The sequence below is a fragment of the Zingiber officinale genome, chromosome 8B (assembly GCF_018446385.1).
Source record: "Zingiber officinale cultivar Zhangliang chromosome 8B, Zo_v1.1, whole genome shotgun sequence".
Classification (NCBI taxonomy): Eukaryota; Viridiplantae; Streptophyta; class Magnoliopsida; order Zingiberales; family Zingiberaceae; genus Zingiber; species Zingiber officinale.
This window is the reverse complement of record NC_056001.1, coordinates 106766571-106793991: the sequence shown is the minus strand read 5'-3', so window position 1 is coordinate 106793991 and position 27421 is coordinate 106766571. Positions and strand designations below refer to the sequence as shown.

Genomic DNA, 27421 nt, shown 5'->3' with positions numbered 1-27421 from the left:
CTCACGCAAAGGGTATGCACGCTTTGCTGAAGAAATTGTAAGTATTTTTAAAATATATTTCCTCTAAGAACCCTCTAATTGATTCACATTAAATTATTTCACATTTGTTATTTGATTTTTCTTTGTTGTAGGGGACTGAATTATGTGATGATAATGACATCAATAGAGCTATTATGTGGAAGAAAGGACGCGCCAACAAAGGAGGAGAGTTTGAAGGTGAAGATTTGGTGGACACAGTACAGAAGATTGTAAGTAAATTTTCATGTTCTTCTGATAATGACTTCAATATATCTTCTAGTTTTTGAGAGTAAAGTTGCATGCATGCATACCCTTTGCGTGAGGAAGCCAAGGCAAGCAGTGTAATGAGGAGTTTAACAGCCATTCCTTGCATAGCTTGAATTCTCAGTACTAGAGCATGTATTGAGGAAGTAAATGGTGAATGAATGCATTGAGAGCTTAGAGGTGACGGGTTTATATAGAACAGATGTGGATTTACTAGGTATCTAGGTTTGAAATGTTCTTACTTGGAGAAGAGATCAAGTCGAAAAGTCTATTACATGCAGTGGTTTCCTTTTGCTGCAATCAATTAATGGTGAATGCATTGAGAACTTAGAGGTGATAGCTAGAGTTTCTATAGAACAGATGCAGATAAATCAACCAGGTTTGAAACGTTCTTGACCTTGTATCTAGGTTTCTATAGCATGCTCTAGATGGAGGAAAATGTATATCAATGTGCTTAGATAATGAAGTGTTTGATGAAGATTGTGAACTTTTTCTTGACCTTGAGGACATCAATTCTTTGTATCATTTGGAGTCAATTTCAGGAAATTTGATCGTTGCCTACATATGGTAAGTAAGTTTATTTAAGCAATTTCAACAACTTTTTCATCACATGTTTGCTTCCCAATTTTAGCAACTTATTATGGTTTATTGTTACAATTTCACCAACTTATTATGAGTGATCATTATTTTTTAATCCACATGATTGTTTTGTATCTAAATTTTATTATTTAGTATCTAAATATTATTTTCTCAGTTGCAACTGCATTGCTTTACTTATGCTGGGAAATTACTGCATTGCTTTATGTTTGCTGGGAAATTCTAATATCTAGCAAGACAGAAAATCCCGGATTTGAACTGCAAGAAGTTTACTAATATTGTTGTGTGAACAAGTTTACTCTTGAAAAATTCAACTTCTAGTAATTTTCTCATACCATGTTATTCTCATTAAGTTAATAGTTCATCATTTCTATTGAGAGGTTTACTAATATCAATTGATGTGGTACACTTTACATAAATATAGCTCATTCATTTTCAACCGGCCCTTAATGTTTGCCTTATGCCATTTGTTCTTCTAGACAGGAAGTACTTTGCTCATATCTTTTTTCTTGTATATTTTTAAGTATCTTAAATGTGCTTGTCCTCAAGAAATAAAAGAATTTGCATGTATACATTTCTGGTATGTTTAATATGCAAGACTGCTCATAGTAAGTTCTCATGTATGGATGTTACTATCATCAGCCATAACTTAGTGTTATGAGTGATCATTATTTTTTCCAACTTATTATGAGTGTTTTGTATCTAAATTTTATTATTTAGTATCTAAATATTTTTTTTCTTTGCAATGATAGGTGTCTGTATAAAAAGATGGTGAAAGATACCAAGACAAAGAAATTCAGATTTATGAATCCTCACAAACTCCCATATCTGGCAAAAACGGCACAAGACAAATCAGTTAAGCTTGAAACCCTGAATCAAAGGGCAACTCTTTTAGCAGATAAGCTGACAAGTGCATCAACAGATCAACTAGTGTTAGTGCCATGTAATGTCGGGTAAGCAAGAAGTAAAACATCACTTTCAATTGATTCCTTTCGATAATTTAATTTATTCAATTTTATGATCTAATCCTATGTATTTGCCTAGTTTCCATTGGAATCTTAGTGTTATTGAACCTTACAAGGATGCTATTTACCTGCTGGATTCCCTAAGTTGCCGCATTCGCGATGATGATTCAAAATACGTAATGGAAATGTGAGTTCAGATTTCTTTTAGTAAATATTTATTATAATAAAAATCTTATTTAACAAATATTCTTAACGTATGAAGGGCCTTAAAATTGTTTAATTCAACCAAGGGAAGGAAAGGTAGGAAAAATGTTAAGTGGGAAGTAGTTAAGGTATGTGTACTTTTGTTTAACATATATTGTAATGTGTATAATTTTCATTAACAATTTGACTCTAATTACTATATATAGGCTCCTCAACAACCGGATGCGAAACAATGTGGTTTTTTTGTGATGCGATTTATGAGAGAAATTATTGAAGAAGTTGAGACTATTGAGAGAGATTCGCTGCAATCAATAGTAACATTATTTAGCTTATCTCAAATTATTTGACATAAACTATTTAAAATTGCAAAGTGATCGGTGTTGATTATTTTTTCCATTAACATAAATTGTGTATGCTCACAGTTCACAAAAATAGGGTACTCTCGTGAACAAATTGATGAGGTTCGGTCCGAGTTGGCGGAGTGCATACAAGATCATATTTATGAATAGGTATGGAATGATAGTTGCCATAATTCTATTTAGATTTAAGTTCATGGAATGGTGGTTTTTTTTGGTGGAATCATAGTTAATGCCAATTTTTTTGATGCAGTGCATAGTTACCAGATCGACCTTGAGCAATTGACCCCAAAGAAAAGTTGTCACTGAAGTTTAAAAACTTGTGAAAATTTTTAGTGAATGATGATGTTTTGTGAATGATGATGTTTTGGAAAAATTGTCACTTAGGTGAAAGGATGTTTTCTGGATTAATATGCAAGTACAAAGCACTGTATTATATGTTATTCTGTAAAGTTCTGTCAGTGTAAATTATCTAGTTTCTTTATCTAGCTTTTGTTCCACTATTGGGTTTGTTTTTCTAATAATTACTCTTGCAGCAAAATATTGAGCAAGAAGCTGTAGATCTTATAATCAGGTAAAGTAGAAAAAGTTAACTACTTCATTATGCTTTCATCTTAGTATTTGTATATTTGATTTGTCTTCTTTGAACCAACTTCAAGTCAAAAAGCCAGATCCTCTAGATAGCTGTTAAAAATAAGGTATTATTTGGTTTGTCAGTGATCTTAATATTTGGTAATATTTGGTCTTTGATGCTCACGACAGAGTTCCAACGCTGCATGATTACCTTGTTCAAGCAGATTGCTCACGCCTCAGTAGCTCGCATTTTCAGTTTGTTTCATCATTGATATTCCTTCTTTTAGTGTTCTATATTAAAAGGAAATACTAACTGTCGATGAGATTGTTATCCTCTTGCTTGAACATGAACCAAAGTATATAAATTTGACCTTTTGATCCGAAAGTATAAAAAAAGTTAATTGGATACTAGTTTTTTATTTTTTTTTTGCAGTTGCATTTGTTGTATTTTCATATGTTTCTCAGTGAACTTCTAAACAATTCTTTTTTCATTAATTTATTAAGGCTTATTATAAGTTTCAGTTTGATGGTGCAAATTGTTTTCTTTTGTAATCCATCTGTTTCTTCTTTGGTTTAGGGAAGTTGAAGTGAATCCCTTGATAGCTGTTTCATAGGTTTGTTCCATTATTTTCCAGTACGTACTGGAATCACTATCAATAGCCCTCAAGGACTGTTTACAACCTTGCAATCAAATTAATTGGACTTATAATCTAATGTATGGTCATCTGGAGCATGAATATTGGAGGATTCATGAATGACTCTTCGGATGATGAATGTATGTCATTTAATATTGGTTCATGTATTTATTTAGATACATCTTGAGTATTCCCTATAAATACCCTATGTATTTAACAATTCAAAGATGAAGAAAATCAGAAGTAGTTGAACACTAACACTTGGACGCCAACATTTTTGAGTTGGCGCCTAGATTTGACCATCTAACAGACACGGCTAAAGGATCAACTTCTATGAACACCCTTAATAACTTATACAGATATTTGTGAACAATTAGGTTGGTGGCTATCATTTATCCTCCCTTTTGTTGTTTTTTCCATGTACCCAATGCAGACTTTCATTTCAAAGGTTCCAAGCTGATGAACAAGGATGGGTGGACACAATCAAGTCAGTGCGATTTGGAGGAGCTGTCAGGATTAGTACCATGGATTGGCTTGGGCAATCTCAATATTTGCGTCAAACTGTCTTCTGGCCTTCCCTATCATCTGCAGTATCTGAGGTATACTATGCACATTTACCGTGAATTTTCCTTATTGAGCTTGGGCTAGTGACGGTTACGAATGTATTTTATTTCAAGAACCGTATAAGCAAGTGTTCGTGCATCTAGTTTTATAACAATGCACTTCGTATCTTTGATCTAAAAGGCTTCTGAAACAAGTCATCTTCTCCAAGCATGCCCTGGTCAACATGCTAGTCACCTACTGGAGTCATTTCCTCGATGGCACGGATGAATACCTGAAATCCATCCTCTACTCCACCATTCTTTGCCACTCCTCAAGCCGAAACAACTGCAAAGGTAGAGTCAACATCAAGTATTGCATTGTGCCTGACTACAAGAAGACCGGGGCCGCAAAATCCAATAAAGACAGGTCAAACATCAAGTAGCATTTTGTAACTTATTCCTCTTAGGTTATATGCTTGGTTAATATATATGCTTAGAACTTGTAAAGACAGGTCAAACATTAATATGCTTGGTTAACATATCCATCTACAGCACTCCCGCTTTTTCCTCTAAATATGATTTTCATTTAGCACAGAACTAATGCCAATTTTTTTATTTTGATGCAGTGTTTAAAGAGCTTGAGTAGAAGTTGGCCCTAAAGAAAACTTGTCAGTTACGATATAAACACACTTACGGTATGAATTACATGTATATATAACATTGACATATTATTTAGTACGAGATTTACATGTATGAAAGTTTTCATACAAAATTTCTTGATTGCCTACAACCCCAGGTGTGATGATGACAAGTTGAAGAAGATGGCTCTAAGAGTGATAGCTGAAAGCCTTTCAGAAGAAGAGATTGCTGGACTTAAAGAAGCAATTCCATGCGATGGACACCAACAACAGTGGTTAGTCAATGATGAGGTTTTGTAAAACTTGTGTGTTTGAAAAATTATTGTCATGAAGTTAAGGATAACTTGTATGATACAAATTTAATTTGTGGATCAATATGTATACATTTTGTTTGTATAATATAAAGTTTTATTTATTTGTTAAATAGTCTTATTATAAAAATGATTGTGGTTGTGGATATTCAATTATATGTAAATTTTGAGTATTTTTTATAATTTTTGCTATTTAATTAAGAAAAACACTATTTTTTATAAATTTAAAAAGACAACGTTTTTAAGTAATAAAAGACAACGCTTAAAAAATAATGTCTTTGAGACCAACCACAACGCTTTTAAAGCGTTGTCTTTAATATGTGCATTTTTACAACAGCATCTTTAACAACGCTTTTTAAGAACGAATAGACAACGCTTAAAAAGTGTTGTCTTTGTGACCAACCACAACGCTTTTAAAGCGTTGTCTTTGATATGTGCATTTTTACAACAGCATCTATAACAACGCTTTTTAAGAACGAAAAGACAACGCTTAAAAAGCGTTGTCTTTGTGACCAACCACAACGCTTTTAAAGCGTTGTCTTTGATATGACTTTCTACAACATCACTTTTAAGTACATACGACAACGCCAAAAAAGCGTTGTTGTTTAGCTTTTTTCTTGTAGTGTTTTCATGTCGGCAACTTTGTATGGAAGAAGATGAAGCCAGTCGAGGATGTCACCAAGCTGGAGGCTCCTTGGGCCGGACCCTTCAAGGTCGTGGGAAAGCTCCGGTCGGGTGCTTATTACCTAGAGGACGAGGACGGACGAAGGCTAGAGCGTCCATGGAGTGCAAACCACCTCCAGCCATACCGAGCTGGGTGAAAGGTGCGCTGATGTAACTAATACCATGTAATCTTCATTTTTCTACGTCCTTCGGTTGCAGGATTAGAATCTAAAGCAAGGATTACAAAGTTACCGCTGAACGGTCAACTCGCCTTGAAGACCATCGAGCGGCGACGTTAAATCCTAGAGTCGGAGCGGCGACTATAAAAACCCCGCCTTGAAGACCATCGAGCGGCGACGTTAAACCCTAGAGTCGAAGCGGCGACTATAAAAACTCCGCCTTGAAGATCGTCGAGCGGCGACGTTAAACTCTAGAGTCAGAGCGGCGACTATAAAACCCCGCTTTGAAGACCCTCGAGCGGCGACGTTAAACCCTAGAGTCGGAGCGGCGACTATAAAAATCCCGCCTTGAAGACCGTCGAGCGACGACATTAAACCCTAGATCGAAGCGACAACTATAAAAACTCTGTCTTGAAGACCATCGAGCGGCGACGTTAAACCCCGACCTTAGAAAATCGTCTAGCAGAGACGCTAAAACTGAAGTCGAGCGGTGACTATAAACCTCGGAAGTATGATCCTACGCGAATATTTCAATAATAAGTATGGGCGCCATATCCGATCGGAATTGCGCGACCAAATACTTAGCAAACAAACAACATATGAAAAAGACGCAAAAAGATTTCATTGATAGACGCTGCCGAACGGCAGGAATATAGTTAAGGCTTATAAAAAACACTCTAGCGCCCCCTCGCTCACTCAATACAGTCAAAGGCCTCATCGGGAATAGCCTCGAGAAGCTAGACTCAGTTGACATCCCTATCGGAGAAAGCTTCAGGGAGATGACCGTTCGCCTTCAGCTGGACGAGCGTGGTGTAGATCGCCAACTCGAACGAGTGGATAATCCAGGTGGTCGCCTTCTCCAAGAATGGTTCTGAGCGGAGGTACTGTTGTTTCAGGACAGCAAAGCGACCTGGCTCGGCCTCTTGATAGGTTTTTCAGAGCGGTGGGCGGAGCCTCTAATTCCTCTTCAAGGCGCTTCACTTGGCCTTGAAGTTCAGCCTCCTTAGCCGATCGACTCTCCCGCTCGGTAGACAGGGAGTCTTTTGCTTTCTTCAGATCCTCGGGCAACTGTCGAGCCTCCTTGTTCTTTTCTTCCAGATCGGCGATGACTCTTTGTTTCCTCGTGGAGGCCAGATCAAGTTTCCTATCATAAGTCTTCAATTGTGCCTCAATTTGGCCTAGCCTGCTGGCTTGCTCGGCCGACTTCTGCTGCTCCTCAGTGAGAAGTCGTTGGACCTTCTCCAGCTCAGCCTTCAGACGAGCGGATGACAGTCCCTGGGAAGAGGCTTCTCCAGAAATTTTGTGCCTCTTCAGCTCATCTTCCACTTGGGGCAGCCGCTGGCACATGACGATATTCTCCACCCAGTACTGCAAGCAAAAATTAGTGCCGAGCGGAGGTGACTTATGAACTAACGCAAATACTAACCTCGGTGGACATCTCCAAATGGTTGTCGGCCAGCGCACCCGGGGGCTTCATGGCCGCTCGCACCCTCACCTCCTCCCAGACGTGGGCGAGCTGACCCCGAATGTAGACTTGATGCTGGGGAGAGCTGGGCTGGTCGCTCGGCGTGAGAAGTGTTGGAGTGTATACTGAAAGCCTAAGCTTTGTAAACATTCATTATGAATAAAGAATCACATTTGGTCTAATTATCTACATTTGTTTGTAGTTGTTCATTTAATTTATATTGTAGATAACATAGTATGTGGTGTCACATACAGAAGATAATGTTATCAGTACCTTATAAATTATAAACAGTAGCTCACGACCAGAATGGAAAGGAACAAACCATTAGAAGGTCGTAGTGTAATTAGGTATTAGTTTATCTTGACTATATAATTACACTAGTACACTCAGAGTGTATTGAGTAGGACCATCTGAGGTCGTTCCTTTTATACTGACTTTATAAAGGAACAAAGATCTCAGTTATTATGGAAGTATGTGCTCTTAATCCTAATATAATAACAAGCACATATGTTTGATATTTATTTCTTTAATTTATCAATGGGTGAGATTTAGTTCGATGAATCAATAAACCCGATAAATTGGGAAATGGTATCACTCATAGTGTGTGTTGTTGATTATAGAAGGAAACTGTGTCCTAGTGATACTAGGTTGATAATGTCCTCAAGAGGAGCTCATAAAGATTGTCATGTTAAACCCTGCAGGTGGACTTAGTCCGACATGATAATAAGGTTGAGTGGTACTACTCTTGGACTTAGATATTAATTAAATGAGTTGTCGGTAACTCACTTAATTAGTGGACATTCGATATCTTAAACAGGAGACTAACACACTCATAATAAGAAGGAGCCCAAAATGTAATTTGGGATTGGTGCGGTAGTTCAATGATAGTTCTCTAGTGGAATGAATTATCATTGATAAAATTAAGTTGTGTGTTGGGCGAACATGGGATGCTTAATTTTATCGGGAGACCAAAACCAATTCCTCCTCTCGGTCCCTATCGTAGCCTCTTATTTATAGAGTACTATACCCACATATACCCACCTTCTATACCCACCTAAAGGGGGCCGGCCAAGCTAGCTTGGGAACCAAGCTAGGGCCGGCCTAAGCTTGGGTTTAAGGTGGTCGGCCCTAGCTTGAACCCAAGCTAGTAGGGCCGGCCATAATTAATTAAAAGAAAATTTAATTTTAATGTTTATTATTATGTGGAAGATTTAATTTAAAAGAGAATTAAAATTAAAATATCTCTCTTGTAAAAGATTTACAAAAGATTAAAGAAAGAGATTAGATCTCTTTCCTTATTTGTAGATTGGAGAGATGTTTTATTTTCTCTTTAAAATTATTCACATGTTAATAAAATTAAAATTATAGATATTTCCTTTTATTAACCATGAAGAGATTTTAAAGAGAAATTTTATTTTTTAAAATTTCCGGAAACAAATAAGGAAAGTTTTAATTGTTGATTGAAACTTGTCCAATTTGCTTCCTATTGATTTGGCCGACCATCATTGTTTAATTGGGGAAATATTATTTTATTTTTCTCAATTAAATCATGTCAAGGAAATTAAGGAAAATTTATTGTAATTAAATTTCCTAATTTACCTAGGCCAAGGAATATAAAAGAAGGGGTGAGGGTGCCTTCACAAGATACAACATCTATTATTCCTCTCCCTCTTTTGTTCCTTGGTGTGGCCGGCCATCATCTCCTTCTCTTCCTCTTGTGGTGGCCGAACCTCTCCCTCTCCCTTGGAGTTCTTGTGGTGGCGGATACTACTCGGAGAAGAAGAAGAAGTAGGGGATAACGCTCGCTTCTCTTGGAGCTTGGTTAGTATTTTGGTTTTGCGCCTTGGTGAAGCTTGTCTTTTGTGGCCGAACCTTGCTTGGAGGAGAAGAAGGTGGTTTGTGGTTTCTCATCTTGGAAGATCGTTGCCCACACAACGTCCGAGGTTAGAAGAGGAATACGGTAGAAGATCAAGAGGTTTTTTCTACAAAGTATAACTAGTAATTTCTATTTCCGCATCATGCTAGTTATTTATGGAAATAATACCAAATACAAGAGGCTTACGTTCTAGTATTTCGAATATGTTTTTTCGAAGTTGTGTTCTTTTGTTTCTTTCTTTTCCTTGTGATTTGATTGTTCTCTTTGGTTAACCTAAAGTTATTTTAGGAAATTAAATATTAGCTTTCTATTAAAGGTTTTGTCTAGTCGGTGGTGGTTGCTCCCATATCCAAGAAGGCCATGTGCCTCGCCACGTCAGTACTGGGAACCTTTTATGGAAATTAATATTTAATGGAATTAATAACTTAAGGAGACTTGGGTCGAACGTGTTAAGTTCCGCAGGAGATCCAAGTCAAAACCTAAAAGAACAAATAGATTAAGTTTTGGATCAAACGTGTTAAGTTCCGCAGGAGATCCAAAATTTAATTTAAAAGAACACATGGTAGCTAGGAAAAAGTTCAGATCTTTGTACAAAATTTTTGTACAGTGGAACCTATAGGCTTTCCGAGTAGCAACCAACTCCAGCTCAGCCTTCAGACGAGCGGATGACAGTCCCTGGGAAGAGGCTTCTCCAGAAATTTTGTGCCTCTTCAGCTCATCTTCCACTTGGGGCAGCCGCTGGCACATGACGATATTCTCCACCCAGTACTGCAAGCAAAAATTAGTGCCGAGCGGAGGTGACTTATGAACTAACGCAAATACTAACCTCGGTGGACATCTCCAAATGGTTGTCGGCCAGCGCACCCGGGGGCTTCATGGCCGCTCGCACCCTCACCTCCTCCCAGACGTGGGCGAGCCGACCCCGAATGTAGACTTGATGCTGGGGAGAGCTGGGCTGGTCGCTCGGCGTGAGAAGATCCTCAATCGGTAGGCAAAGGGTGGCGGTGATGGATCGTCTTTCGCCTGGTGCCGATTGGGTAGAGGCAGAAGGATCGGAGGCTTAGGCAGAGCATACTAGAAGAATGGCTGATCAGGTTATCTTCTGTCTAGCCGGAGGAAGGGAGGTGATTGGTTGAACGGAGAGCGGCTCCTGTAGCTCAGCCATGGATGGAGTCCGATCGGAGGAAGTAGCCTCCACTGTTGCGAGGGCTGGGGACGGGACGCCTCCCCCCGCAGAAGTTTGGACGGTTGAAGTAGCAGATCGGGATGACGCCTCCGTTCAGCGCCTCTTGCGGGAGAGCGGTACTTCTTCGCCCGAGGACCCCGATCCCTTAGCAGGAATGACGGGTGGGGTGTCGCGAACCAAGCCTGGTTCGATCGCCCCTCCTACATTGGGTGTCCTTTCAGCGGTCCTGTCACCCGCAACTGTAGTTTCCCCAGTTGTGCCCTCTTGCGAGCCGACCGGAGTCAAGCCGAACCGCTTCATCTCCTTAGCAGCAGCTGCTTCGATCTCGACCTACTTAGTCTTCATTATACCAGCTGCTCGGGCACGCATCATGATGTCGGCTGCAAGAGAAGAACAAAATCAGTTAGACTCAAAGGAAGAAAATTGAGAAATTCCATACCTAGGTTGCTCGGGAGCTTCACTCGGCTCGGACTTAGCCTGAACATGTACATCACGCCTTCTGGTAACAACTTGTGAATGTTGAACTTCGGCCCGACCAACATATTAGTGACGTGGAGGTAATCCGGTTGAGTCTTGCACCTCTTCAGCTCGGGCGGGGGTGGCAGGGCAGTCTGCCATTGAGTTCAGAAGTGGGGCCGCTCGGGGAGTCTTAAATAAAAAAAAGTACTCCTTCCAGTGTTTGTTGGAGGAGGGCATCTTGTTGAAGAAAACCAGGCCAATACGAGATTGAAACAGATAGGTGCCCAACTCGGATTGTTTGGGGTGGTAGATGTAGTGGAAGACCTGAGGGGTCAGTGGGATGTTGTGCACGCGGAACAACACCACCACACCGCACAACAGGCGGAAGGAGTTGGGGACGAGCTGGGCGAGCGAGATTCGAAAAAAATTACAAACTTCGATTATGAATGGATAAATGGGAAACCGGAGCTCGACCACGAACTGGTCTCGGAAGAAACAGATAGTGTCGGTCGACGGGTGGTGTGGCCGATCGGACGGTCCGACCAGGACAATCTCGTGGTCGGGCGGGATGTCAAAAGCGTTAATAAGGTGTGACACATCACCCGCATCAAACCTGGTCTCCATGGTGGTATACCAGAGACCAGGGGCGGGGGTCGACTGGCTGGGAGTAGGGGTGTAATCGAGCCGAGCTGAGCCGAACTTTTAAATGTTTGAACTTGGCTCGTTTATAATCGAGCCGAGCTCGAGCTTTATTTAACGAATATATTCATGGCTCACGAGCTTATTCGAGCTTTTATCGAGCCTAAACGAGCTTAATAAGTATAAATTATAAATCCAAATATTCATTAAAAATTAAATTATATATTTAGATAAAATTATAATATTCTTACTAAAATTTATAATTTCATTATAATAAATAAATTTAATATATTTGTCTATATTTTTTCATAAGTAGAGTGTAAAATCTATAAATTTAATATCAAAATTATTATTTTTTAAATTTAAAAGTTGGTTCATGAGCTTAACAAACGTGTTCACGAGCTAACGAGCCGAGTATTGCGAAGCTTGAGCTTGGTTTGTTTATCTTAACGAGCCTCATTAAACGAGCTCAAACGAGTTTTTATCGAATCGAGCTTCGAATAGCTCACGGGCGGCTTGGTTCATTTACACCCCTAGCTGAGAGGAACTGGCCATAGTCAGAAAACAAAGAAGCAGAAGGATTCGCTAAGGGGATTGCCGGAAAAACGGAGCAGGATCGACAAGGGGTTCGCTAAATAGAACGATGGAACACCGGAAAACAGTAAAGGCCAGAAGAGAAGACGAAGGAACAGAAGGCAAAGCTTATAGGAAAATGGAGCGCCAGAGGAGAAAGTCGGGAATCGCCGGGGCACTGAACGCGGACAATCGCCGGAACACACGAACATGAAAACAACAGCGATGAAGCAGGAGTCGGCGAGGCGGCTTTATAAAGATAGGGTACGGCTGAACGGAGCCGTGTGATCTAGGCCACGAGAATCGGAGTGCACATCCGACCGTCGAATTCGAACCGTCAAACGTCACATCAGTAGCTGTCACCTCGAACGTGCGGTGACTACGCCAATGACACGTGGTGTCCTCCCACAGGGTAGCATTTAATGAGCGTGTGCTCGGCCTTAATGGAGGTGATTTGCGCACATCATGAGGAGATGCGGACAACGTCAACATTATCCGGCCGGCTCGCGCCCCTTCGGAAGCGGTGAGGAAAAGTATCCAAAATATCCAAGTACAAAGGCACGAAGCACCGACCGAGGAGAAAGATCAGTCATACGGTAGCCGTGCGGGATCCCACTCATCTATTAGCCGACCAGCCAGCCGTCCACTAGACTACTTGTCCAGTCAGTCGGACTTGCAGCCTCCTTCGACTAGACTTGAGGAGGAGGCATGTAATCCGGTGGTAAATGAGGTCCGCATGATAGGAAGTCAAAATGGTCAGAAGTCAAAGTGGTCAACACCCAGGGTAGGGGACCGATCAGGCGAGATACCTTCCCAAGCGGCAGGAAGAATAACAGACCCGACATCTCGACCGGGCACTGAGTTTCCGACGCTCATAAGGCAGAGTGGGAAGAGACGAAGGCCAAGCAGACATCCCGCTAGGCTACCTAGGAACACGACAACAACCCGACAGTTAAGGCTCCCTCGCTCGACAAGACAGAGTCGGACATCAAATCATCGGCCGAGCGGACATCCGAGTCGGTCCGACCTTGGTGTCGCCTGGAGGGCGTTAGCCGAGCGGTTCCTTCGCTCGGCCAGGGAAAGGCGTTAGCCGAGTGGTTCCTACGCTCGGCCCGGTAAAGGACAAAGGGAGCAGTTGGTGATATCTTCCTAGGAACCAGTGCCGCCGACAAGAGGCATGGTCGGTGGCATGGTTAGACAGGGAATCGTACGGGGGAAACTTCCACTGTCACGTCAGATATATGTTTGTGCTACTAAGGTATGACGTTAGACACATTTTTCTGACACACCCATTCCGGGTATGCTTTAAGGAGCGTGCACGTCTCGGGGATCATGTGCGCGCTTCGAGGAGCGTGCACGCGCCTCTGGGGAGCCTTATATAAGACCCCCTAGACTTCGGCGGAGGTACGCTCACATATATACTGTAGTTACAGTTCTCGTTTCTTCTTTGCTCTAATCTTTTTTCGTCGGAGATCTTACTTGAGCGTCGGAGGGCCGTCGCCGGAGAACCCCTCCCCCGCTCGACGTTGTGTTTGCAGGTCCACACCAGCAGGAGACTTTTGTCTTCAGAGTCCTCAACCAGTCAACAAAAGCGTCACATCCCCAACGTCCATTGACTCAGCTCTCAGACATGATTAATATTTAAATAAATTTGATTAAATTTCTAAAAAAATATTTTAATATAATAATAATTCTCACAAAAATGAAATAATCAAATTTTATGTTATAATTATTATTATTACGTAAATTGTTATGAAAATAAATATATTTTCGAAAAATAATAATTTGAAGTGTCCTTCAATTTATTACAATTGAATAATAAACGTCCTTTTACTGTTTATAGTCGCATCGGTCAAGAAAAAAAAGGTGACAAGGCCATTGATGTAATCAGAGCATCTTCAATGAGGAATATTTGGAAAGGATATTTTTTCAAATATCCCCCCTCTCAAATATCCCCCATTGTGAGGGATATTTGAGGGATTAATGGAAATCACCGGGCACACATATGTGCCCGGTGATTTCCTCATGTGGGGCCCACAAAAAGTGTGTTGCTACTACTTTTTGTTTTTTTTAATTGAATATGATGGGCTCCACTTAAAATTGGTGGGATATTTTATTATGAAAGTTGAGATATTTAAATAGTGGAATATTTAAAAAATGATGTAGAAATGAGATCCATAAATATTTGAGAGAAATATCCTAAGCTATTGTGGATGCTCTCGTCAAGGTTGATTACAATACATTTGCATAATATTACATGCTGTAAAAAATTGAGGAACCAAAGTATTAAATTAATGGAGCATATATCCGAGAGAGCGGAGGATCTCATTTCTAATTACGACTGTGATTTGAACATAATTAATTATCATTTTTTTTAATCCACCGTCTCCTCCGGATTATAATTTGATTTAGACAAGACGATCAAAGATCACTAAAAAACTATCCCCGCTCAATATCCAATAACCTAATCATTTGTTCACCATCGATGGCCTCCGAACAACCTCTTATCATCCTCTTCGAACTAAATTGTAATATAAAAAGATCGTTAAACCCAGAAAAAATTGTAATCAATTAAAATCGAATTCTAACTACGATCCTATAATAATTATAAATGATCCATCTCTTAATCTAAAAACAAAGATCAAGAAATCTGCTCTCCGGATATCCGGTCCGACAGATAAATCGCATGGATAATTTAACATAGCCTACAATCATTTGCATGGGGAGCTCACAGTCATTTTATACTAGCTGAGAACTTAATTCAAAATCTATTAAAATAAACATCAATATCAATACCAACTACGCCAATCCACGGGGCAACAATAGAAATTATTGAACAGCGAGACTGTGAACCACCGACTGGTAGTGGTACTACATTCCAAAAAGAAAACAATCACAAATTATGGCATAATTCATCCTGCTTTTTCCAAGAACAAGATTCCCCACTGAAACGAAACTACCAACGGACTGGATTAGCCAACCGAAACAGATTTCTGCTTTCAATAATGGAGTAAATCGTCCTCCGAAGATAACCCGCGTGGGCGAATTATTCCTCTCAATTGCTTGCAAGAATGTAGAAATTCGTCGTAGAAGAAGGGAAGATAAGAAGAATCATCGCACAGACCCGGAAAACATCGTCTCGCATGAATCAACGATCGGAATAAGACTAACAGGGGATTTGTTTGGTGAACCACCGCATGACGTGGAGCGGCGCCTTGATGAGCTCGATCGCGAACTCCACCAGGATGGTGACGCAGAGGCAGCAGGGGCAGACGCAAGAGAGCAGCAACCTGCAATTAGTTTCGATCCAGAACTCTTTTCATTCAATCGACTGTTCTAGATAGAACGAATTAGAGGATCGGACGGGAGGGGTAATTAGGGTTTGGACCACGGTACGTACCCGACGATCCAGACCAGAACGCCGACGACGGAGAGGAGGAGGGCGAGGAAGGCGAAGGGGAGGCCGAGCAACCAACCCAGCGGCCGGCACTCGCTGTCGCTCTCGAAGCACATCCTTCTTCTATCTTCCTCGAACTTTGAATCCTCAATCCTAAGCGGCGAGTGGAGAATGAGATCGGGAGACGAGCGATTGAAGAGGATAAGGATGTTTGTTTGGTAGGCGGCGTAGTCGAAGACGAAAGCGAAGCGTCCAGTTTGTCGTGCAGCGGTGCAGTAGTGCTTCACAGGCCTATTTGGACGCGTTGGTGGACATCATATAAGGCCCATATAATTGATCACGTGCATCTCACATTTTAACGCCGCGGGTGCGTCTTCGGGCTGATGCCACCCAGTTGTTGTGCAACAAACGTCCAGTGTACGGTAATGTATGAGGCAGGATTTTCGGTACCATTTTTCATGATCTAAGAGATGTATCATTCGTATTTTTAGTTGAAATATGATTGTGATTCGGTCATAAATGATTGTGATCCTTTTTTGAGTTCATCGTCCACATCAGGTTATAGTTTTTATTCGGAGCGGACGGTTAGAGGCCGCCCGGAGGACATCTTTGCTTGGCACTCAGTAACCTGGTCACTTATCCACCACCGGAGGCCTTCGGACGACCTCCGACCGCCCGCTCCGAACAAAAACTATAATCTGATGGGGACGATGAACCCAGGAAGGGATTGTAACAATTTGCGACCGGATCGCGACCACGATCCGACCGTAAATACGAGTGACACATCCCTGGACCACAAAAAAGTGGTCCAGGAGATCTGTGCTCGTAATGTATTTATTAGATGAATGGGGATGGATTTTAGCTCTCAAGGCAAAATACGAATACGTTTATCGTCCCAGTGTCTCCGTCAATTTATCCAAAAAAAAAAAAATGATTAATCAAGTTTGATAATGTCTAGCTTGAGATGATCAACCTAATTTCATAGAAATTTCATAGGAAAATAGTGCTACAAAGGTGAAATAATAATTAAGAATCTTCCATTAGGTGTATGCTTGCCATTCTTTTTCTTTTATCTTCCGTTAGAAGATTAAAATATGACATAGGATAAAATAATATCAAAGTTAAAAATAATAGTCAAAAGTATATTAAGTCAAAAGGACGTGCACCACCAAATAAAGAATTTTGACGGTGGAATGTGAAAGTTCAAAAGAAAGTGAAGAAAAAAACGAACAACCTATAGGAATTATATACTTGTAAGAATGAAGAAAATTTTAAAAAATATATAATAACTAAGAAAGAGGTTAAGAAAGCAGTGAATAAAGCTAAGAATAATATTTTTGAATGCTTATGTCGAAAATTGAATATAAGACAAGGGGAATGAGACATTTATAGAATAACTAAAGTGAGAGAGAGGAAGACAAAAGATCTTATCGAAATAAGATATATTAAAGATGAATGCAATAGGGTACTCCTAAATGATTAGGAAGAGCGATAGAAGAGGCATTTTTATCAAATTTTTAATGAAAGTTTAGATGATCAACTTAATTTAGGTAATTTAAGTAAGTCAAATAAGTATACAAATTTTTATTGTAGAATTTAAACTTCAGAAGTACAGCGAGGTTTAAATGAGATGCAAAATAGAAAAACAGTTAGACCAGATGATATTTCGATAGATGTATGAAAGTGTATTGGGAAATAAGGTATTGAATAGTTCACAAAGTTATTCAACCTGTAATTGAAAATTAAAAAAATATTTTATCAATGGAGGGTAAGTCCTCTACTTCTCTTATATAAGAATAAAGGAGACTACAAAATTATATAAACGATAGGGGTATTAAAGTAATGGGTCATAACATGAAATTTTGGAAAATACTAATAGAAAAAATACTAAGGAAGGAGACCATGATGATCAAAAATTAATTTGAATTTATGCTTGAAAGATCGATGATAAAAGCTATATATCTTCTTAGCAACTAATTGAAAATTATACAGAAGCAAGACTTACACATAGTATTCATCGACCTAGAAAAAATTTATAATAGAGTTCCAAGGAAAATTATACGGACTACTCTAGAAAAAAAAAAGGTGTTAACATAGTGTATATTAAACTAATTAAGAATATATATATGAGGATGCAATGACAAGAGTGAAGATTTTAAGAGGATTAACCGAAGTGTTTTCCATAAAGATAGAGTTATATCAAAGACTAGTTCTAAGTATTTATCGTTTTACACTAATCATGACACATCCAAGATACAACATCACGGTGCATGTTGTTTGCAGATGATATTATTTTGGTAGATGAGACATGTGAAAGAGTAAATGCTAAACTCGACTCTTGGCGGGAAATGATAGAAGTAAAAGGTTTTAGGCTTAGTAGAGTAACGACATAATATATAAAATTTAAGTTTAGGAATATTAAACGTAATAAGACAATTATTAAGATAAGAGATGATCTATAACTGATAGTTTTAAGTATTTAAGATTATTTTTGTAAAAGGATAGAGGGATTAAGAGAGATGTCTTACATAGAATACAAGCGAGAATGTTGAAATGGAGGAAAGCGTTAGGTGTTCTTTGTGATTGTAAAGTACCTCTAAGACTTAAAGGAAATAGTTACGAAATTGCTAGAACTTCTATGTTATATAGAGTTGAATGTTGGGCTATGATGCGAACACATGAGTATAAAATAAAAATCTTAAGGTGAATGTGTGGATATACAAGAATGCGCAGAATAAGAAATGAAAATATTAGAGAGAAAGTTGGGGTTGCATCTAATGAGGAAAAACTTCGAGAGACACGTTTAAGATGATGCAAACGTGTGCTCCAATTAGGCGATATGAAACTATGAACAAATGAAGAAGACAAAAAAAACTTGATTATTAATTATAAAACAAGATAAAATTTATTTAAATATAAATAATGATATAATAGAAAATAGAGTCCAATAGCATAGAAGGATCCATATAACCAATCCCACCCAGTAAAATAAAACTTGATTGTTATTGTTGCATTGAATAGTCTCCAATAGAAAGGAAAAGCTCTCATAATCTAGTGTCAAATAACATAGTTAGAATAATTTTAGTCGTGTACATAAGTTCTGATAGTCCACAATATTCATCTATTGTAATCTCGTGGTGCATGCGTATGTCATGCCCAATGATGCCCTAGTTCAGCCCAGAGGAGTTTTAGGTCTTACATGATGCTAGTCCCAATGATGCCTTAGTTTAGCCCAGAGGAGTTTTAGGTCTTACATGATGCTAGTGAGCGAACTATCAGTAACTTAGACTTTCAATTTTTTTTTTAAAAAAAAGTTATTTGGCATATTAATGGCTCAGTCCTTTTATTTGAGTGTAAGATTGGACGTTAAAGTAGACTCAATCCTAGGTATTGTGGGATGTTTTAACTAGTGGTGCAAAAGGGGTGATTATGCTCACCTCAAGCGTCCTTTATTGTCGGTCCTATAGTTAGATGAAAGGAAATAAAATCCCTAGGGATTCAGTCCTTGCTCTTATGTAGCAATTTACTACTCAAGTACCAACTCGTTTATGTCCATGGTGTTGAATCTTCCATGGAATTAAATCTCAATGTTGTGTCATTAGAATTATTTTTAACATGAGGGGCTTTTGAAACCTCATCAGAGTCAGACTCCACTTATTTGCTCAAAGAAACTACACAGGGATTAGAACTAGTTTTGTTATCATCCCACTGTATCGTATACTTGTATGTAATGATCGATAAAAATGTTTTTGTATCCAAAGGAAAAGCTCGACCGTATTTTCCTGATCACTTGTTAATCAGTGTTTCATGCTTTAAATTGATTTACATTGGCAGAAAGAGTTTGTGATGTCATGCAGTATCGACAGAGATTGTTCAGAAAATTCTGGACCCCAGGGCTGGTCCAGGGATCCTGGACCAGAAGATCCCTGCCCGTTTGGTTGGCGTCGGGTTACTCTTTGGCTGGGACTATTGGCTGTTTCTTTCCTTTCCTGGTTTCTATCTTTCCGGTTGTTGTGGCGGTGATGGAATTTCCTGGCTTCAAGAGTAGTTTTTTTTTTCTTGTTCACTAATGATACAATTTTCCTCTTGAATGATTTACATGTAATACAAGTTTAGGAATAAAGAAAAAGAAATGTAACCTGTACCCTTTATCATTTTCACTGCCTTGTTTCTTTCAGATTATGTTTTGATAGAACTGATAAATCAAATTGTGTCTACTTCTAAGAAACAAACATAAGAAATACTTTCACAGTATAAATTTTCTCTACAAAATTATGTATTCGGGAAGTAATATCATGTGAAATAAACACTAAGCTATTATTGTTAACGAATAATGTTAACTTATTTAAAGCCTCTTTTAACAAACATTAGTGGCATAATAATTCATTCCTTAATATATGTTTGGCTACCTTGGATTTGTAGATTCATATATTACATGGAGGTTCCAACATTTGATATGAAAAAAAATACAGAATATTCAGTTGTACGATCAAGAATTTGCCTGGTATGAAGCTTAAGCATAGAACATGATCTTCGCTAGACACGACAAACCTGCATACCGGGCTTCATTTTAAGTGAAAGACAGTAGGCACAGTCGAGAAGAACTTAGAGCTCGTCATGAACCTCTGCCGTCAATGGTGAAGTGGTATGATCCTTGGAGAGGTAGCTCATTGCCAGTGAGGCATGAAGCGCCGCGCCGTATGGGAGTGCCTCTTCATTGATAGTGAAGAATGGGGAATGCGGAGGGTAAACGGGTCCCTCTGATTTGTTCATTGTCCCAACGAAATAATAGTAAGCAGGGACAACCTCGCTGAAAAACGAAAAGTCTTCTGATCCCATCACAGGTTTCTTGTCTCTTACGTTGTTGGCCCCAAGCATACGTTCAGCCACCTTCTGAAAATGGCCATGAAGAGCCTTGCTGTTTACTGTAACAGGGAAGAAAGGATAACCTTTGTCGAGAAAATCAACAGTTGCGATGCACCTTTGAACTGATGCTTGCGCAATGATAACCTAAGAAAACAATAGGAAAAAACATTTAAGCGAATTGGTATACACTAAATCTATCAAACATGAAACTGTCTCCATGTCCATTATCAAATCTTTAGTTTAGTTGAGTGTGATTGTTGTAAACTAAGGAGCTAGAGAAGTGTGAATTGAATCTCAAACCTCTTTGATTCGTTGTTTGAGTTGGAAAAAGCTTTCTTTGGAAAAAGCACGGAAGGTGCCGCCAATGGAAACTGAATCAGGAATGACATTGAATGCACCACCTCCTTGAAATTTTGCAACTGTTACTACCTGCAATTAAAAGGCCCCGAGAAATTTATTCTCAGATGATGCAACTTATAAGTAACAGAGTTGCAGATAGTAGCTAAATGATTGTGGGGTCTCTAAGGGCGAGAATCCAGGAAATAATAGCTAAATGATTGTGGGGTCTTAGAAAAGTTAAATGGCTGTGATTTTTTCCTACAGAAATAACCAAATGATTCTGCCAGTACTTTGTGAGTATCTGAAATTGTTGTTACACTGGCTATTTCCTTTTCAAGGATATCGATTGTTGTATTGTTCCAGAAGTAATCACACTTGGGGTGAAGGCAAATTTCTTAGGAGAATTACGATGAACCACATCATCATGAACTTCCTTCACAAACTAGACCGTGTTAATGGGCGATAGCATCATGCAATTGTAATATGGTAACTTCAACATATACAGCATTTCACAGGCCATGCCACGTTTGCTAGATATCTATTTGTTGAACATCTGAAAATGTATGGGATAAGTAAAGTTCACAATAAGTTTTATGTTGAGCTGGTTACAGAGTTTCTACAAAAAGTGCTACAATAAAACAAATTAGGAAAATTAACTTTGGCAGAAAAGGATGTTGCAATGGCTATCATATCTATACACCAGGTATTAATTTGTATCAGAGATCCAAATATTAGCGGGTGAGGTGCTGCCATGATCTATAGAACTGTCAACATGTTACTCAACATAGTCAAGAGTGGAGCCGGGTGATGGCCTACCCAGGTTGTAGCCCGAGGGACCAACACCGATGATATTGAGCAGCTGTCAGATTTGTGACGGAAGAAAGGAAAAAAATGAGGGGATAGCCCAGGAAGAAAAGGGAGGAAGATAGGTTAGCCCGAGAAGAAAAGAGAGGAAAATAGGTGAGGTTTTTTTTTTTTCCGATCAGCCTAGGGGTTATAAGATTTTGAGGGCAGATCCTCTGGACCGCTTTTTTCGGTCCAGTGAATGGCCCCTTAATATGGATTGGTGAAATGAATAGTCCCCATTCATAAAATAGGTGGGGACTATTCATCCCCACCAATCCACAACAAGGGACCATCCCCTGGACCGCAAAAAGCGGCCCAGAGGATCCGGGCTGGTTACAGAGTTTCTACAAAAAGTGCTACAATAAAACAAATTAGGAAAATTAACTTTGGCAGAAAAGGATGTTGCAATGGCTATCATATCTATACACCAGGTATTAATTTGTATCAGAGATCCAAATATTAGCGGGTGAGGTGCTGCCATGATCTATAGAACTGTCAACATGTTACTCAACATAGTCAAGAGTGGAGCCGGGTGATGGCCTACCCAGGTTGTAGCCCGAGGGACCAACACCGATGATATTGAGCAGCTGTCAGATTTGTGACGGAAGAAAGGAAAAAAATGAGGGGATAGCCCAAGAAGAAAAGGGAGGAAGATAGGTTAGCCCGAGAAGAAAAGAGAGGAAAATAGGTGATGTTTTTTTTTTTTTCCGATCAGCCTAGGGGTTATAAGATTTTGAGGGCAGATCCTCTAGACCGCTTTTTTTCGGTCCAGTGAATGGCCCCTTAATATGGATTGGTGAAATGAATAATCCCCATTCATAAAATAGGTGGGGACTATTCATCCCCACCAATCCACAACAAGGGACCATCCCCTGGACCGCAAAAAGCGGTCCAGAGGATCCGGGCTGTAAGATTTTTGGCTCCGCCATTGAACATAGTACCACAATAAATGATGTGACAAGACACATTGTTCCATACAAGTGGCTTTGCTACATATATTTATGCCAACGAATCATGCATATAGTGATATTCTTGAAATAAAACTAGTCAACTCTTTTCGTTGTTTTTATGAATTACAGTTGAGGATGAAATAATCATTTTCACATACTCTATTATTCAATAGATATCTATAGTGAGAGAGTTGGCTACAAACAACATAACAGAGCTATTAAGCATGTAGGAGATTGATTTGATTAAAAAAAAAAATTAGCTTAGTGCACGAAGCTCCCGCTAATGCGGGGTCTCGAGGAAGGGTTAGACCACATTGGGTCAATTGTACGTAGCCTAACCAGCATTTTTGCATCAAGCTATTTCCACAACTCGAACCCGTGATCTCAAGCTCACATGATAATAACTTTATCGTTACACCAAGTCTCCCCTTCATAGGAAATTGATTTGATATGAAACTAAATTAATACTTGAACCGGAGGAAAGATATGTAATCATGCCCAATTTGTTATACAATAGATAAATGTGTTCCATTAAACCATTTGACGAAGATATCAAAAAGTATTCATTGGACAAGTATTAAGCATCTAGCATCTCGATCTAAAAATGCTGTGAGAATATGAAGCTTACAAAGATGGAGGAAAAAATTTAGATAACTTGCAAATCAAAAGCCAATAGGTGTCCAGCTATTATAAAAAGAAATAAAAGAGGAGAAAATGTTAAATGACAGTAAAATCCTAGCTATTACTTCAAAAATATATATATAGAGACAGACAGTAAAGCTATCACATATTTTGAGATAAAGAGTACTAGAGTAGAGAAGAAGACTTTGAGTGACTAATCTCCTTTTTAACCATCCAATCAATGAAAAAATATGGTAATAGAATACAAGCATGATGACACTTCTTAAAGAAAGAGGAAGACTTGTAGTTTCAATAATTTTGAGAATAAAAGGGATTCTATATACATTTTTGTCCCATGAGATACAAGGTCAGTTTCCAAATTTTAATATTTTTTAACACTACATTCTATTAATTTTATATAATTCAAACATTTCAATTTACTTTGGGTTATTTGGAAAAAAAGGTTTATTCTAATGCCCTGCATTAAGTTACCTCAAGCATTCTTTAGTTCATAATAGAGGACAGCTTATCCATAGAAGGTTTGTCAAATGATACGCAAAAGACAAATGATGAGGAGATTTAATGATAACAATGAACTCAGTGTCAAAAGACCAATATGCTGTATGCTAACTGCTGGAGGAGACAGCATATTGCAAAAAAGTCAGTTTTTTCACTATTATTAACAGTCTGGATGCAATAATATAACCAAAACATGGAGAGGTAGTTGAAAATTAATACTTTATCTCCCTAGAGGCTCTAAGTTAGCACATTTTTGTTTTATTAGGCCCACATATATTATGCTTGTCTAAGTTCATATTGTGACCCTTCTTGTAATCATTTTGCCATCAACACCCTAGCCATGCACAGAGGCAAAAAGGAAAAAGGGGGGAAATGGTATTAACCTAGATCAAAATGTTGCCAAGACAGATATAAGCAAGGAGTTTGAAAGAATAAATACAACAACAACCAAGCCTTCCCACTAGGTGGGGTTGGCTAGTGTGAAAATTTACCTGTGAATCCAATGGATCAGCTTCACGAGAAACAAGATGTTGCAAACTCACAATTACATTTGATGCTGCCAAAATTGGATCAATTGTGTGTTGAGGGATGGCAGCATGACCTCCCTTTCCACCTATAACTGCTTCAAAGAACCCACTCCCTGCCATTATTGGACCCGACCTTGATTCTACAGTACCAGAAGGTATGTCGGGAGCTACGTGAAACCCAAAAATAGCATCAACATCTTTAACAACTCCAGCTTCTATCATTTTCTTTGCCCCACCACCTCCTTCTTCCGCAGGTTGAAAAATGAGCACAACAGTTCCCTATTTCCAGGACAAGCACAGTTTGAGCATTAAAATCAACTAGCCGAAAGCAATCAAATAAAATCTTGAAAACTAGAACAAATAACTTATCCATACTGGCATAATATCAGTAGACTCATAGAAGAATTAGAAGGTTCTATATCTGAAATAATTAAGAGACCACACTGACATGCTTTGCTCTTCCAATAAAACAGCAAACTAGCTTTGAGATGAAATGGAAGAAATAGGAAATTTTGCAAAGTGAGGAACATCAGTTAATTAAAATGAAGGTAATAGAATGGATTGAAGCAGTTACTAATCAATACAACCCAAGAATGATGGTGGAATACAATACATGGCACATTTTGTCTTGCTAACCTGAGAATAAATAACTTATATTTCCAATACATGCACACAGATGCATGCTCAGATGTAACCAAAAATAGTCGTCAATCTCGGTTCTCGAGCATCATAAAAAATAAGGCTCCAGATCTAGTTGAAATTTAGAATGTCATATATGTAATGGATATTGAGGAGGTTATTTTTTGATGATAGGCTTGAAGCATGAATCACGGATAACTTGAGGTCTTTTCTGCTATAGAAGTGAGAGAATGATGACTCTGCCCTTTCAAAAGGAATATTGAAGGATGAAGTTTTTTTTTTTTTTGTGTGTGTGTGTTGTGTGTGTGGGGGGGATCCTTTGGGTCCTGGTCCCTTGCTCATTCATTGGTTGGGTGGGCTGGATCCCACCTGTTTAACAGGTTAGGTCCAGTCCATCCACCCAATGAATGAATAGGCCCTCGGGGGGGGGGGGGGGGGATCCTTTTAAGCCATTGAAGCTCTCCATTCCTTGCTAATGTGGGATAAAAGCCTCCCCATCAGAACCTCCCATTCCAAGAATGAAAGTATGTGTTATTCCCACAGATGACTCCATTATAATGAGGTCATTCTGTTATAATTGGTCCAGGTCATGTTATCATAGAGTCACCTAGTTATTGTGTATTTTAGAAGTGAGATCCTAACAGTTATGCCCTTTGTCAAATGATGCCTCGAAGGGCGAAGATCTCTTAGTCTTTAAGCTTTCCATTCCATGCCAATGTAGGACAAGATGCTCAGTCATCAAATGCTGACATGCATATACCCGTCTTCCATATTAGGCCTGGAAATCTAATGATGACAATATTAAGCAAAGAATCACTTGATAATAAAATCAAGTCCCAGGTAGGGCAATTCTCCTGCTTGGCGTTAAGTGATATTTTCATCAACTAAGCTTGTGGACAAGTATTTGACTACCTTGAAACATCTTATATGAGAAAATTTGCAATATGTATGAAAATCTCAGCTCAAATAGATTATGATTGATTCAAAGAAATCTTCAAAGAGGACTATAACAAAAAAGGAATTTTTTACTGGCTATCTGTTAAAATACATAAACCGAATCTGAATAATCACTCGACTTTCAAATGTAAATAGAATCTGAATACATAAGCAGATGCCTCTTACTAATTCTTCACATGAAAACATAATTTATGCAAACTGAAGAATATACTTTCTAACGCATGAGACATCTGACAAATTCTTTCTATAGCAAATTTTTAATGAAACTTTATTGAATAATTACTTACAAGTTAATTGGAGAAGTTTTATTTTCTCAATAAATTATCTCCCTAAACTTTTTTCCAGGTCGTCTTTATACAAAATAGTTCTGGTGAATGACAAACCTGCAAATTTTCACGATGCTCTTGAAGGATCTTAGCAGCACCAAGCAACATGGCAACATGTGCGTCATGGCCACAAGCATGCATCTTGCCAGGAACCTTACTCTTGTGTTCCCATTCCACCGCCTCCTATTCAGAGTAAGCAACGCGTCAAAAAAGATTTTTTTCTCCAAAAGCAAAAAAGGTTACCAAACAAATAACATCACTGCACCAACAGTCACAAACAAACTGTGGCGCCAGTAATATGAAATTCCTAGATCAGCCAGTCTTTACTCAATTTTTTACTTTCTCATCTCTTTCAAAATTTTTCTATCGATTTACATCAAGAAAAAGCTACAAGATGTCTTTTTTCCGATCACTTCATGTTCTCCATGTTTGCATTAGAAATGAAATGAAATTCAAGTAGCCAAAACCTGCAACGACAGGGCGTCCATATCAGCTCTGAGCGCAACAAAAGGAGCCTTCCCGGTGCCGATGTATCCCACGACCCCGGTGACCGCGATCGGATACCGATAAGTCACCCCCAAAGCATCAAGCTCGTTCCGGATGAGCTCGCTGGTGGCGAACTCCTCGTACCCGAGCTCGGGGTTCTCGTGAATCCGCCTCCTGACACTCACCATCCAATCGAAGAACTCCGCCTCCTTGGCCCTCTCCAGGAATCCCGCCGCATCGTCAAGCTTCGACCCCGCTACGCTCGCCGACCTCACCAGATCGAAAAGCGCCACCAAAGCAATCAATTTCGCAAAAACCATCGCCGAGCCACTCCCTTCTCTTCCGAGCTCTTCCATTCCCGTGCAGCTTTTAGGGGTTTTATTAAGGAAACGAGAGCAGACAAGAGCGCATACAACTTACCCAACATCTCACTCTCCACACAATAAGATGGACCCACTTCTGCGTCCGCGAGAATCAATTCTCTCAGCCAAACGCAAGCTGGGTACATCAGAAATAGGAACACGCGACATATTACTAGTCTTAAGTTAACAAAATCGACTGCGATATAAATTGTTTTTTAAAAATTTTAGCTAAAAATACGCATTTCTAGATTAAAAAATATTTTTTTTCTAACTTAATTAAAATAAAAATATTTTTCATATTTAATTCTAGGGATTTCTTGTGGATTGTTTTCCTAATCATTCAAACAATTACGCACGTGGAGAATAAACTAGCAGAGGACACGACAATGACCTTCCATCAGCATTTAATACCAAAATATATATAAAAAAGCCCAAGAATTTAA

The 27421-nt window shown here is 39.1% G+C and overlaps 2 protein-coding genes across 2 annotated transcripts; both read right to left on the bottom strand.

The window, feature by feature from the left end:
- Positions 1-14912: 14912 nt before the first annotated feature.
- On the bottom strand, positions 14913-15816 carry LOC122013386 (signaling peptide TAXIMIN 1-like). Its single transcript, XM_042569646.1, has 2 exons — positions 15544-15816; positions 14913-15433 (listed from the first exon to the last, which is right to left on the bottom strand). The coding sequence occupies exons 1-2, from the start codon at positions 15654-15656 to the stop codon at positions 15310-15312; spliced, it is 237 nt and encodes a 78-aa protein (XP_042425580.1). The 5' UTR covers positions 15657-15816; the 3' UTR covers positions 14913-15309.
- A 4095-nt stretch (positions 15817-19911) lies between these two features.
- Positions 19912-27001, bottom strand: LOC122016483 (IAA-amino acid hydrolase ILR1-like 1). Its single transcript, XM_042573788.1, has 5 exons — positions 26598-27001; positions 26188-26313; positions 24173-24487; positions 20707-20835; positions 19912-20550 (listed from the first exon to the last, which is right to left on the bottom strand). Exons 1-5 carry the CDS (start codon positions 26970-26972, stop codon positions 20146-20148), a joined length of 1350 nt encoding a protein of 449 aa, XP_042429722.1. The 5' UTR covers positions 26973-27001; the 3' UTR covers positions 19912-20145.
- Between the last annotated feature and the right edge of the window lie 420 nt (positions 27002-27421).

Bases quoted from the DNA above. Each gene is read 5' to 3' on its own strand.
- LOC122013386 (XM_042569646.1), bottom strand. From the start codon at position 15,656: ATGTGCTTCGAGAGCGACAGCGAGTGCCGGCCGCTGGGTTGGTTGCTC. The intron at 15,434-15,543 runs GTACGTACCGTG...AACTAATTGCAG, and splicing joins GTTCTGGTCTGGATCGTCGG to GTTGCTGCTCTCTTGCGTCT.
- LOC122016483 (XM_042573788.1), bottom strand. From the start codon at position 26,972: ATGGAAGAGCTCGGAAGAGAAGGGAGTGGCTCGGCGATGGTTTTTGCG. The intron at 26,314-26,597 runs GTTTTGGCTACT...TACTCTGAATAG, and splicing joins TGGACGCCCTGTCGTTGCAG to GAGGCGGTGGAATGGGAACA. The intron at 24,488-26,187 runs GTTTGTCATTCA...TCCTGGAAATAG, and splicing joins AGCATCGTGAAAATTTGCAG to GGAACTGTTGTGCTCATTTT.